Here is a 14,772-nt window from a genome sequence, read left to right as displayed (position 1 = left end):
AGCCCACTGCTGGGGTGTTAGAGGCCCCACCCAGATTTCCTTTGCAAACTGAAAGTTAATAGTCAGGGGACCTGAGTGTTTCTGCCCAATGCAGGACTCACTGAATGGGCAATCTTTACCCCAAAGCCCCGGTTGAGTTGTCAAGACTGTGTCTAAGCTGCCGCACAGTTTGAAGCTCTCCCTAGTCTGTCCAGCTCCTTCTCTCTTTCCTGTCACAGGGGTCAGAGCAGCATCATGGCCCCATCCTGCTTCCTCCTTGTTTTATCTTTCACAGCCCTCCCCACACCAAACTCTTATGCTCCTAAAATTAAAACAGTAGTAACTATGGGATAGGAAAGTAGAGATCATGAGACCGTTTCCATCCAAGTAACCTAGAATATCATTCTTTCTTTGGGAAGGTAAATCATACAATGAGGTCACCAGTGCGTAGTGGGAGGTGGTAAATAAGAAAGTTTCCCAAACTGGTGGTGGAGATGGTAACTGTGAAAGAAGCCAGAGCAGTAAGTGATGTCTAGGCCCCTGCTCTGCACAAAGATGTAGATCTCCAAGGTCAAGAAGGACATTTTTCTTCTACTAAAATCCTTCTTTGAAAAATGTCCGTGTTTCGCGTTTCGGCTTCATTCTCACAGATTCTACGTCTTACTTTCAAGAATTCTTAGTATTCAGGCGAGGTGACGGAATGCTTCCTACTTCTCCTTTGAGGGCTGGGAGAGGACACTTAGTTATAGAGAAACCACATTTTAAAAAATGCATATACTATAAATATCACAGATCTTTTGATAATGGGAAATGTGAATCCCTGAAGTTCATGAAGGATTTCCATGGATGCAGGAGCTTTTATGTTGAGATCAGTGACATATTCTGTTATATATTTTTATGAGGTAGCTGAGGCCAGACTCAACATCGAGAGTGAGTGCAGAATGGAGAAAGGGCTCTTTGATCATCTTTAAAGTCAATAGTCTCCCTTCGACTGTACTTGGAAGTATTTCATTTCATGTAAATTCAAATACAGGCCAGGAAAGAGTAAAGCAGAGAGAATAGTGTTATCTGTTGGCTTGTGAATGTTTACTTTCCATCATTTTAAAAGGACATTATGTTAAAAAAAAAAAAAAAAGAAAGTTTCCAAGAGCTTAGGAAAAATCCCCTCACCACCTCCATTTTATCCCAGCCACATTCTCCAAAAAGGGAAGACGGAGAAGGAGGAAGAACAACCTGGGGAAGAATCAAAGTATCTACAGACACTTCTTCTGGGAGGGACTTCTGGTGAGTAACAACATTCTGTGAAGTCACCTCTAAAAGGATGAGGTATGGTTTTTTATTTTTATTTTTTAAGAGACAGGGTCTTGCTATGTTGCCCAGGCTGGAATGCAGTGGCTATTCTCAGGCATGATCGTGGTGCACTACAGCCTTAAACTCCTGGTCTCAAGCAATCCTCCTGCCTCAGCCTCACAGGTAGCTGAGACTACGGGCACACACCACCATACCTAGCTTAAGGAGTTCTAGCAAAGGTGATCTGGAAAGGGTCCTCACTTTGCAAACCCCACATAACAATCCAGACTTCTCACACGCTCTGTGTGTCAGCTAATATTATTTTCCTATAACTGATCAAATAAGGGGGAGAAGCTGGCTGGGTGTGGTGGCTCACGCCTGTAATCCCAGCACTTTGGGAGGCTGAGGTGAGCAGATCGCTTTGAACACAGGAGTTTGAGACCAGCCTGGGCAACATGGTGAAACCCCATCCCTACAAAAAATATAATAATTAGCTGGGCATGGTGGCACATGCCTGTAATCCCAGCTACTCAGGAAGCCGAGGCTGGAGGATGGCTTGAACATGGGAGGTGGAGGTTGCAGTGAGCCGGGATTGTGCCACTGCTCTCCAGCCTGGAAGACGGAGTGAGACCTTGTCTCAGGGGGGATAAAAAAAAAAGGGGGAAAATCCTCTTTAATCTTTTAGATTCAATGTAGCCCCTCACGAAACCAGTCTGTTTGCTCTGAAAGGAGTGTCCATCGCACTCCAATTATGCAGGAACTGTGTTAGTCTTGTCCACTGTTTAGCCAATGCCTTGGGAATGAGGATGGCTCGTGGGTTCTCAACTCTGTGTCAGGTACTGGGATGAGGAGTTAGCACTGATGACCTCATTTGATATTAAAAAAAACCTTATGAAGCAGATACTGTAAATAACATATCATTTAGGAGATGAGTAAGCTAAGGCACAGAGAGGGTGAGAAAGTAACTTAAGGTAGCTCAGCAATCAAAGGCCAAAGCCAGGATTGGAATGCAGGCAGTTTGGGGTCTGGAGTGTGCTCTTTTAGCCTACAAACCGCTCTGCTTAGCACGGCCTCTATCACAAGCCAGTGTGGATATCTTAGCAGATACAGGATGGCAAAGTGCCTCCTGGGAGAGGGAGATGAAGCTGAGAAACAGAGACATTTGTATAATGGAGTACAATGTAGCCATTACAAGAATGAGGTAGAGCTTATATCAATGGAAATGGGACAATGTCCAACATGTAGTATTAAATTTTTAAAAAAGAGCAAGATGAGCATAGGTCTGCATCAATGCTTTTGTAAGTATAGCATCTTTCTGGAAGGTTATGTCACTCACTGAGGGTCCCTTCTGGGTAGGAAACAGGGGTCTGGGGAGCTAGAGGTTTGGGATTAGATAAAAACACTTTGAGTCCATGTTCATTTGTGCGGCTGGAATTTTTAAAACCATGTGTAAATATTCTTTTTCAATATAAAAATCTAATTTACAAAGGATTCTGTTCTATTGGAAGAAGAGGATTTCTGCGCTGGTGAATTGAAGCAGCTGCTTGTCATTACCACACGAGGCCTTTCTACTCCTAGGTTAGATAGAAAGGAATTTTGACTTTGAGTCCATCTTAATCTTGGCCAAAAGCAGTTTGCCACATGCACAAAGATTTCTCACCTCCCTGAACTTCCGGGATGCCAAACATCGTCAACTACTTCTCACTGGCCCATCCCCTAAAGGGCCTGGACCGTGTACAGCATGGAGGATGCTGAAAGGTACTTGAGTGTTTTTTTGAGAACTAGCTGATTGTGTGAGCATTTACCTCTTCCTTGAGGGTAGAGCCACAGAGTGGAAGCACACAGAGAAGGCAATGAATGACTGTTAAATGGGATCTAACTGCAGGTGCATTAAGAATCACAGAAGTTTAGACTCAAAGTGTTTTAAAGGTTTGTCTGGCCTGGTCCAGGCAAGTTGAGGAGGCACTGAGTGGATCTCTAAGCTCCTGGGGGAGGCTCGCTGCCCTTCCTGCTATCCCAGCGCTCCTCGGGCTCTCCTTTGGCCAGCTGCAGAATGATCTGGGTCCTGTGCACAAAGACCCAGGCCAGAGAGGAGGGCCTCCCATGATGGGACATGTTTCCCAAGGCCAAAGTTAGGATGTGCAGTATCAGGACACAGTAGCTGCGTGTTGCATGTGTGTGATGTTGGGGAAGACATTCAGAATAACCGTGTCCCTACTTTTCTCCTGGAAAACCTCCTACAACTCCTAAAGTTGTGCTGTGAGGTCTGCAGTTGAGAAGGGAGCACCAGGCAACCAGCCATCTCCTCCCTCATCTAACATTCTGTTCTCTCTCCCTTCCTCCCTTCATTTTTGCCAGCTCACTCCTGTCTTCTCTTTATCCCTTCTGCCTCATTCCCTCCTCTGTAACCACCTCCCTTTGACATAGTTATCCAAGAAAGAACCTGTAATCTTTTTTTTTTTTTTTTTTTTGAGACAGAGTCTCATTCTGTCACCCAGACTGGAATGCAGTGGTGTGATCTCTGCTTACTGCAACCTCCGCTACCTGGGATCAAGCGATTCGCCTGCCTCAGCTTCCCGAGGAGCTGGGACTACAGTTGCCTGCCACCCCGCCTGGTCAATTTTTGTATTTTTAGTAGAGACAGGGTTTCGCCATGTTGGCCAGGCTGGTCTCGAACTCCTGACCTCAGGTGATCCACCCGCCTTGGCCTCCCAAAGTGCTGGGATTACAGGTGTGAGCCACTGTGCCTGGCCAAAGCTGTAATCTTAACTTTTATTTTCCCCCATGAATTGCAATGGCTTTCCATATCAATATTTACATTTAAAAGTAAAATTCCATAAGTTATGAGGAACTGTCACTTAAAATAAGAAAATGGTGTATTTCATAACCAGAACTTGCTCTAAGAATTTGCAAGTAGATTAAACAATCTCTTTAATTTGTCATGCCTAATGTGGTGAGAGAATTAGTTTATGAGGTTGTAAAACTTGAGACAGCTTTGCTTCAGTAATCTGCATCTCATTATCAGAAATATTCTGAATTCTTTTAACGAGGTGATAGCTAAGTGGTTTCTTGCATCATCTCACATAAAGGACAGTTGTTTCCCTTGGAGCTGTTTTAAAAAAAAAAACTTAGCAAAGTAGTTAAGTGAGAGATGCTGAAGGGAAACTGCTGCCGCCTTTTTTTGTGATTGATATTAATTTGCCAAATAGGCTAGGAAAAGAACTGAGTTTCTGCTTCAGCTCTGTTTTTGAAAAAGATGAACATTCTTGAATGAAAAGCTCCAGGATGTGCAGAAAATGATCTGAAAGTTATTTAACTGGAAGTGTGAATTGAAACTCCCTTTTCCCGACTACTCTTATATTTAAAGTAACATTTAAGGCCAGGTGCAGTGGCTCATGTCTGTAATCCCAACACTTTGGGAGGCCGAGGTGTGTGGATCATTTGAGGTCAGGAGTTCAAGACCAGCCTGGCCAACATGGTGAAACCTCGACTCTACTAAAAATACAAAAATTAGCCGGGCATGGTGGCACGCGCCTGTGGTCTCAGCTTCTGGGGAGGCGGAAACAGGATAGTTGCTTAAACTCAGGAGATGGAGGTTGCAGTAAGCTGAGATAGCGCCACTGCACTCCAGCCTGTGCAACAGAGCAACACTCCATCTCAATAAATAAATACATAAATTGGCCGGGCGTGGTGGCTCAAGCCTGTAATCCCGGCACTTTGGGAGGCCGAGACGGGCGGATCACGAGGTCAGGAGATCGAGACCATCCTGGCTAACATGGTGAAACCCCGTCTCTACTAAAAAATACAAAAAACTAGCTGGACGAGGTGGCAGGCGCCTGTAGTCCCAGCTACTCGGGAGGTTGAGGCAGGAGAATGGCGTGAACCCGGGAGGCGGAGCTTGCAGTGAGCTGAGATCCGGCCACTGCACTCCAGCCTGGGTGACAGAGCGAGACTCCTTCTCAAAAAATAAAAATAAAAAAAAAATTAAAAAAAAATAGATAAATAAAATAAAGTAATATTTAAGCTTTAAAACAAAACCTAATAGAATAGAATATAACTTTCCAAACAAAAATATAAGGTCTCCCTTTTTGGTTTCCAAACGGGATGCAACTTTCAATTGTTTCCCATGGTGTGAGTCACTGGGAAACCATCATTGCCTATTTCCTTGATACAGTGGGGAGCACTGGAAATAACAAGCTCTGGACCCGTTTATACAGTTAACTCAGAGTGCCAAGCAATCAAATAGTTGTAGGAAATGGAGGTCAGAAGACAGAAGCTCAGATACTCACATTCACCTTCATCTTGATCCTTTAAAGAAATGATTTTAAAAAGTACTATCCATATCCCGGAAAACACCAGCAGAAGTCGCAAATCGCTTGGAAAGGGAAATCTTTCTGTAGGAGTTTGTGCAGGAATGCTGTGAGGTCTGGGTCTAAACTTTCTCTGCAGCTGTCCTTGCCTGTGGATGTGGCCAGTGGATCTCCAAGCTCTTGGGGGAGGCTCGCTGCCCTTCCTGCTATCCCAGCCATGGGGAATGATGGGCTGGTTGCATAATGCATTCTCTCCCACCCTCCCATTGGTTCCCTCCCATCCAAATGGATGCAAATAGCCTTCGTGGCTGGTTTATCCATAGAAACCAGGGACAACGAAGTGAATAAACCTGGTGAACTTGCATACGAGGAGGGATATGAGAGAAAAAGAAAAACTTTAATGCAAAGGGAGTTCCTTACTTTCTTAACACCTCTAAAAATAATCCTGGAGAATGGCATATGCTGTGAATAAGCACAAACTTTAACTGGGTTCTCCTTGAAAACTTTGAACTCTGACCCAGCCAGCTTTGACTTCTTCCTGATGATTCAGATAAGAAAGCCACACTTTAAAGGAACTTCTGCAGCTGTAGGAGGCACTGCCTACTAATGGGGCTTTGAGGAGGAGGTTGTGGCCAGAAAAAAATTCCAAAGCCACCCAGTGGAAATGAGGCATTTGCTTCTCTGATAACTGAATACTGTGCTTTTCCAGTAGGTTTGGGTCTTACCCAGATCGACATGCTTTAATATACTTCCCCTACTCGTGGAAACCTTGCTAAGCTGCACTTAAGGCTTCATTTAATTGGCAATTATTTATCAAGCACCTACTGTACGTCTGACAATATACAGCAGGGGAACAGGTAACCAGTCTCCTTGATCTAAGCTCAGGATTGAAATGACACAATAAAGTTCTCTCAGGCCTTCACATAATTGATTATCATGTCCGTGGCCCAAGATGGGCCCATGTCATACCAGACTGCATTCTCCAACTCAAAGTGCTCCAGAGATCCTAGTGCGTTCATTCACAGCCTTGCCACTGCCTCCCACCGCCAAGTCTATTCCTTGCCAGCTAAGTCCCTGAGTTAGTGCTTAAGATATTTGGTTTGGGGAACTGTTGGATCAAGTTAAGGGGTTGACAATTTCACCCTTGCTCATGAAAAACCCACCGAAGGAGGAGGCAAGTAACAGAACTTCTCTGGGGTTCAGTTTCTTCACCTGAAAGTGAGATAGCTTCACAGGGCAATCGCCAAGTTCCCATCCAGCTGCAAAAGCTACATTTCCCATGACTTCTTTTCTTACTCTTACCTCTTAGTTCATGAAAGCCATCTGAGGGATTACAGAGAAAATAACACGCAGGTGCTTTTCCTCTCTAACTTCCTTTCCTTTCCTTCCCTCTTTCCTTTTTCTTTTTTCATTTTTTAAGGAAAAGAGTGAGGAAAGGCATAAAGAAAGGAGTTCTGTGTTATTTGATGGGTCATAAGGAATTATGTCAACTCCAATTAGAAGAAAACTTTGTCTAAGCCTGTGTTTCTCTCTTTTCTTTTCTAGAGACAGGGTCTCACTTGGTCACCCAGGCTGGAGTGCAGTGGCACAATCACAGCTCACTGCAGCCTCGAACTCCTGGGCTCAAACAATCCTTCCACCTGACCCTTTCACGTAGCTGGGATTACAGGCATGAGCCACCACACTCAGCTAATTTTTAAAACTTTTTGTAGAGACACAGTCTCGCTATGTTGCCCAGGCTGGTCTTCAACAGCTGGGCTCAAGTGATCCTCCCACCGCAGCCTCCCAAAGTGCTGGGATTACAGGCGTCAGTTACCACACTCCGCCCCCAGCCTGTGTTTCTAAAGCTTTGTGTGTCTAGCCTGCTTCCTGTCAATGTGCCACTACAATTTTTTAGGTAAAATAATAAATTGAGCCAATTAAAAAAAACTCTCCCTCAGCAATGTTACCCATGAAATTCCAGGTTTGATGAGCTAGTTTTAGTTTGTTTGAATGCACATCAAGATACACCAGTAATGTAAAAAACTGTTCTGTGCACCACACTTGAAATCCTCTGGCGTGCTCACAGTCAGGGTCCCTGTAGGTGTGGTTTTTCCATTTGATTGACTAGGAAGAATTCAAAGCTGGCTCAAGCTGTTTAATGTATCACAGAGAAATGAGTGAAGTTTCAGGCTTGTTCACCAACTTTTCCATTTTTCTATGGTCATTTTTAGAGGTGCTTCAGGAAAGCAAGGAGCCACTCTGTTGTTTAAGTTTTTCTTCTTTTGTTCTGTTGGTGTGAATGTATTGCAATTCACTAGGTTTGTTTGTTGAGTTGTTAATAACGGACTACACATAAACCCATCCCAACCCTTATTTGGGATACCCAAAGGGAGCTAAGGGAGAATGTCTTATGTAACTGGCCCTGACTCCCAGTGGCTGGCAATCACCTCACTTTGGGGAACACCAGTGGAAGGAAGGAGCACCTTGAGTTGCTTGTTATTAATTACTGACTCTTGTGCTTCTGTTCCCCTTTCAACTGTGGTGAGACTCTCGCTTTTGAACCTGGGCTGGGTATGGTGGCTCACTCCTATAATCTCAGTGCTTTAGGAGGCTGAGGCAGGAGGACTGCTTGAGGTCAGAAGTTCGAGACAAGCCTGGGTAATATAGGGAGAGCCCCTCATCTCTACAAAAAAAAAAAAAAAAAAATTAGATGGGCATGGTGGTGTGCACCTGTAGTCTCAGCTACTTGGGAGGCTGAGGCAGGAGGATTGCTTGAGCCCAGGAGTTTGAGGTTGTAGTGAACTACGATAACACCACTGTACTCCAGTCTGGGTGACAAAGTGAGACCCCGTCTCTAAAAGCAAATTTCTGAACCCAAAGTGAACATTCCACAAAGCACTTTTCACTTACTGTTAACCGGATGGCAAACAACTCCAAGACACAGAGATGATCTACTGCTCTCTTGCCTCCTATCCCTCCCTAGCCCCACAGAAGACAGACTGCCTGGGCTGTCCAGAACATGTAGAGCACACAAAAGCTGCTCTTGATGATAAGGTGAAGCAATTGTTTAAAGGAAAAGAACAATACATTCACTAACGCATAAACTCATGCAGAAACTCTCTGAGTGGCCAGGTAAGTGGCCTAGAATTGCCTGTGAATAACTTTTTCAAGATACACACTCGTCTCCTAGAGGAGCTTGCTTTTGTTTGTTTGTTTTTGAGACGGAGTTTTCGCTCTTGTTGCCCAGGTTGGAGTGCAATGGCGCAATTTCAGCTCACCACAACCTCCGCCTCCTGGGTTCAAGTGATTCTCCTGCCTCAGTCTCCCAAGTAGTTGGGATTACAGGCATGCACCACCACGCCCAGCTAATTTTTGTATTTTTAGTAGAGATGGGGCTTCTCCATGTTGGTCAGGTTGGTACTGAACTCCCGACCCCAGGTGATTCACCTGTCTTGGCCTCCCAAAGTGCTGGGATTACAGGTGTGAGCCACCGTGCCTGGCCTCCTGGAGGAGTTTTAAGAGTGTGGAGCCTGGCTGGGCACGGTAGCTCACGCCTATAATCCCAGTACTATGGGAAGCTGAGGTGGGCAAATCACTTGAAAACAGGAGTTCGAGACCAGCCTGGGCAACATGGTGAAAAAAACCCCACTTCTACGAAAAATACAAAAATTAGCCGGGCACAGTGGTGCATGCCTGAAGCCCCAGCTACTTGGGAGGCTGAGGTGGGAGGATCACTTAAGCCCAAGAGGCGGAGGCTGTGCTGAGCTGAGATTGTGCCACTACACTCCAGCCTGAGCAGGAAAAAAAAAAAGGCAGGATCTCCCACGCCGAGAGCTGGGGATGCTGTCCCAGGAACAGGGGACCACACACTGAGCTGAGATTGTGCCGCTGCACTGGAGCCTGAGTGGAGGGCGCAGGATCTCCCACGCCGAGAGCTGGGGATGCTGTCCCAGGGACAGGAGGCCACGCATGTTCTTCTCAGCGTCGACTCTACTTTTTGTAGGTGTGTGTACAAGGCTGCTCTTCCCCTGAACAAACGCTTTAGGGGCGTTATGTTTGGAAATAGTTCCTAAGAAATGTATTTCCTTTTTTTGTAACTCAAGTTGGAGTGTTCTAATCTCCCCCTCCGTGGCAGCCCTCTTACCAGCCTCCCACCTTCCTCCTTTTAAGCTATTTCCCCTTCAGGCCGCTGTCATTTCCTCCCTTAGTCATCGCAATTCCAAAACGGCCCTGTTTTGATTCTACGGTTGCTTCCCCATTCCATTATCACGTCGGCCAAGCGCCTGTCTATTCGCAGGCCTTTTACGTTTTGGGGTGATGGTGGCATTCTCCTTAGCCTTTTTGCCCCCTAAGTGTGCTCTACAGGAAATGAAATGTTCAAAGACTACAGGTGATTAAACAGGGGAACCAATAATGAGTATATGATGAATTTTTTATTAGACATAATAATTATTTACTACATATGGAGACAGGGGACCAGGCAGTTGGCCTTGGAAGCATTTAGAACGATGCCTGGTATGCAGCAGGCATTCAATATTTGTTGAAGGAATGAAAGGTACATTGTGTTCCTGGATCAAACACGGCACACATAAATAGAAGCTATCTACTCGTCGATTTACTATTTGTTATGCTCACAACCACTCCCCACCCCACACGGCAACCAGCAGTCTCAAACACCAAAAGTTTTACTTTTTCTAAAGACAGAGTACATGATTCTCCTTTATGTCCATGGAGAAGAGCAGGGCGCCAACCCAGCGGAAAATGAAGCCACCTACACTGAAGTCTCCACATTTACCAGCTTTGGCTCTTTCCTACCTACAGCCCATTTATTGTACAGCAGCCTGAGCGATCTAGAAAACATAAATCAGACCATGTCATCTCCTGCCTTAAGTGGGTTGGTGGTTTCCTTTGCAATTAGAATGGCTTCAAAGCTCTTACACGGCCGACCGGGCCCTATGTTATCTTGCTAACACCTCAGATCTCACTTCTGACCACTCCCTCTCTCGGTTTACTCTGCTTTGACCCCACTGGTTTTTATATGGGCACTCTGTATGCTGAATGCATTCCCACTGCAGGGCCTTAGCATCTGCTGTTCCCTCTGTCTGGAAAGCTTGTCCCATCTCTTGGGTCTTCAGAGTGGCCTTTTCCATCCATCGCCTCCATCAGATCCCCCTGTTTTCTCCTCTTCCTGGCAGTTCTCACCACCTGAAACCATGGGTCTATTTGCTCACTGTCATACTGACTCCACTGGAATAGTTCTGCCTTGATCACCCTGAACCCCCAGAGCCCAATACTACGCATTGGGTGAATGGCTGAGCCATGGATGGTGAGCTGTGTTTCTGAGTTGGGTGTTGTATCTGGGCTGTTTTGCCTCATGGAATAGATGAAGGTAGGAAGTTGCTGGGAAATGCTGGAGGGAGGCAACAGGTCTTTGTGACCTTGATTTCAATAGCAACAGCTTGCATCTAAGGCAGCATGTGACCATGGAAAAGGAGGGGCCAATTGTCAAGAGAACAGGCTGAGTGGCAGCTTAGGCTGAGGCCAGGTAGGGGTTAGAGAGCTGAGAGTCAGGAATGACCTCTGTTGCCAAACACCTGCTGACTAGAAACTAGTGCTGTTCCTATCCTCACAGCAGGGCTGCAGCCAGCGCTCCACCTGCACTCCCTGTAACCTCCCATTCATTCACACACATTACCACAAAGCATTTATTGAGCACCTACTTTGTGCAGGCACTGCCGTAGGCACCAGAGATGCAGCACGAAATAAGAAAGTCCAGGTCTGTCCCTCATGGAGTTTTGCTCCCAGAGAGGAAGACAGATGAACAAATAAAGTGAGATAATTTCAGATCTTAATAAGTGAAGGTAAGATAGGTGAGAGTGATGGTGGTGGGCCTGTGTAGGGGGGGAGGTGATTTGCACAGCATGGTCCAGAGAGGCCTCTGGGTGAGGTGATGCTGGCTAGAGAGAGGAGCATCCAGGACGGGGAACAGCAGGGGAGAAGGGGAAGGAACTGAGGCAGGAGAGCTGCTGGGAGTGGGATCTAATGGGCCCTCAAGGGACAGGTCAGCTTTCTGCACACAATCCCATTTGCCCTTCAACAGAGACTGAGTCTGAAATGTTTTGCTCACCACCTCAGAGATGCTAAAGGTACAAACAGAACCTAAAACTGCTCCCCACTCACAAGTGAAGCCTCACCAGGCTTTCTTGCCCAGAAGCACTGAAGCAAGCCAAGTCCCACCACGTGGCAGACATTTCCAAGCCACCACATTTTGTCGTGTTTAAACCAATCTTGAGAACGTGGAAGATTTTACAAAAAATTCTACGTCTGCACCTTGATCTTTCTTGAGTGGGTCTGGAACCATGCCACTCAGAGTTGAGATGGAAGAGAGACAAAAAAGATTTGCTCTTTAATTGAGGCTGAATTTAAAACGTGAAAGATAGTTAAGCACATTTAAATGTTCCTACAGTATAAATATTGGACCATCCATTCTTCAATAACATAATAAAGATGCTTGCTTGAAAAGCGTCTTCAGAAAACTGAGTGAGCACATAGCTGTCTTTATGAAAGAAAGTACAGATTGTAGAGAAAATACTGTGGAAAGTAGGTTTAAAATAGAATCAAATATCAGAAATTCTCAGAAAATGATGGAAAATAAGTGCCAATGCTTATTTCATTCAGTAATCCTCTTTCAATTCCTGGACATTTACTCCAGTGAGAAAATAATGTTATTAGGGGGAAAAAAGGACTGTGTATGAAGATGCTAATTTCAATATTACCTGGAATAGCACGTGCGCGCGCGCACACACACACACGGAAGTAAACAGAATTTACAGCAAATAGGACTGAATCACTAAAGTATATTGCAGACTCTATTTTCATAACTTGAAAGTACCAAACATCCAAAATAAGAACTTACATATAATAAACCCACTTATCTGCCTTGAACTAAATTTCTGGCCGGGCGCGGTGGTTCACGCCTATAATCCCAGCACTTTGGAAGGCCAAGACAGGTGGATAACTTGAGGTCAGGAGTTTGAGACCAGCCTGGCCAACATGGTGAAACTCCATCTCTACTAAAAATATAGAAATTAGCTGAACATGGTGGCACATGCCTGTAATCCCAGCTACTCAGGAAGCTGAGGCAAGAGAATTGCTTGAACCTGGGAGGTGGAGGTTGCAGTAAGCCAAGATCGTGCCACTGCACTCCAGCCTGGGCGACACAGTGAAACTCCGTCTCAAAAAACCCCACAAAAACTAAATTTCTAGTATTTCTTGAATGGAGTTGACTAGCTGGCTAGAGTCCAATAAACCAATGAATGAGGTGTTAAATTTACCACCTTTAAGGCCAGTGTTTCCTGTCACTAATATCACGTCTTTTTTAAAAAAGGTCCCCTTTTTCTATAAAACAATTTTTAAAAAACAGAATAAATTGGTCTGGTAATTACACAAAATCTGCTACGCACAAAGGTGAAAGCAGCTCTACTGACAACGGAGCTACTGGCCGGCAGGTAGAACTAGGAACAGCTTGCCAGAGCAGTCTCTGTTTACCATCCAATGTACAAAGGCGAACTTCAGTGTTTTCTGAAAGGCTATCTGCGGTGGCCCTGAATGAAAGGCAGGGTTGTTTTAAAGGCGAATGCCCCAAAGCTAAGGACCACTGACATGACATGACCCCCTGAAGCATTGTGCTCCCATTTATTAAGCAATTGAGCAACAATGTAGGCATTAAGATTAATGAGATGGATCAACTGCACTAATATGAACTGAACACCAGTACCTATCATTAGTTGCTAAAGGCAAATTTAAAAAGGGCATAGCAAGATGAAAACACGATCTCGAGCTTCACTTTCTTTACATCTGGGTAAATTTTTTTAATATGGTAGCCATTTTAACTTTTTTTTTGAGATGGGGTCTTGCTATGTTGCCCAGGCTGGACTCAAACTTCTGGGCTCGATTAATCCTTTCACCTCAGCCTCTCCAGTAGTTGGGAGTACAGGTATGTGCCACCGTGCCTGGCTTCTTTTACCTTTCTAAATAGTGAATCTTTTTTGATTCATGACAGGCATGAAGTCTGTCTGAAAGCTCCAGCTTTGCTCACATAATGCACAAGGAAACATGAAAATAACATGTAAGTGCTCACTGTGGGCTCAGCACAGGAGGCTGCAGGCAAGGGTCTGGGCTCTGCTATTGCGAGGTGAGCACAGAAATCAATCAGGACAGTTGGAGTGGCACTGAGTGTCTTTGGGGTCCAGAGAAAGAAGGAATTAGTGGGGGCTGAGACAGACTCACATCTTGCTTCAGAAGTTTGCTGGACACAAAATGATGGACGGTGCTGTCAACACAGTAAGCTGATTTCTACTACAAAGTCATTTTCACCCATCTTGGATGCAAACTGGTAAGGAGCTTCACAGCACATCTATTTCCCACACTTAAACTTATGTTAAACTTTCCGATCTCAAACTCACACGTCACTGGTAATCAACCTTTGCCTTTATTCGAAAGTCACAACTAAAGCTGGTCAACAACCCTAATCATCACAGCTTGTTCCCTGCCAGAGCCCATTCAAACAGCCCCGCATCACTCACCTTGGGCGCACCGTCCGCGACGCCTGTTCCCTTCATGTCGGTGATGTGGAGCAGCTCCCCTGAGCTCTACAGCTAATATCTCCAGCTTCAGAGGCAGATTATGCAATGTCACTGCATGCTTCTGCCTGGTTCTCAGAAACTGAATTCTATGGTGCTATCTGACAACACATGGGAAATGATCAAAAAGACTCTCCCAGCAGGCGAACTTTCTGGAAAGCACGATAAGAGTAAAATGAAAGCAGTGAAGGAGGGGAGGACCAGAAATACAAGCCACACTCACGCCTCATTGCCTGACGTCTCACTTTGTCTATAAGTAGAGACCGTCACTCATTTGCTATGTGAAACCACAAAAGAAGAAGAAGAAAAGAAAAACACCACTCTTCTGCTTTATAGGGCGAAGTTCCTACTTTGAAGAGCTCAGTGTATGAACATACAGCATTCTTGTCCTTTGAACTCTGGGGAACAACTCCCACCCGACAGACCAAGCTCATTTCCCTGATGAGAGGCCACTAAGCCAAATTTCCGATAGCGGTCAGCTTTTCTTCCTTCCTGCTCCCAAAAACTTGCCTTATGACAGCCAGGATAAAAGCAGTCAAGCAGCCTGCCTTAAAGGACACAGTGTCCAC

The 14,772-nt window shown here is 45.2% G+C and overlaps 1 protein-coding gene across 5 annotated transcripts in view; it reads right to left on the bottom strand.

The window, feature by feature from the left end:
* The window catches only part of CASS4 (Cas scaffold protein family member 4), a 45,829-nt gene extending 31,391 nt beyond the window's left edge, over window positions 1–14,438 (bottom strand). For 2 of the 5 annotated variants that reach the window (XM_023189575.3, XM_023189577.3), the window contains exon 1: window positions 14,147–14,438. In XM_023189575.3, the coding sequence (XP_023045343.1) occupies window positions 14,147–14,182 (36 nt within the window). In that variant the 5' untranslated portion in view covers window positions 14,183–14,438. The remainder of the gene's footprint in view (window positions 1–14,146) is intronic. The other 3 variants (XM_023189574.3, XM_023189576.3, XM_023189573.3) reach the window with 2 other exon arrangements.
* Window positions 14,439–14,772: the final 334 nt, after the last annotated feature.

The sequence above is a fragment of the Piliocolobus tephrosceles genome, chromosome 20 (genome assembly GCF_002776525.5).
Source record: "Piliocolobus tephrosceles isolate RC106 chromosome 20, ASM277652v3, whole genome shotgun sequence".
Taxonomy (NCBI): Eukaryota; Metazoa; Chordata; class Mammalia; order Primates; family Cercopithecidae; genus Piliocolobus; species Piliocolobus tephrosceles.
This window is presented reverse-complemented; position numbering and strand designations above follow the sequence as displayed.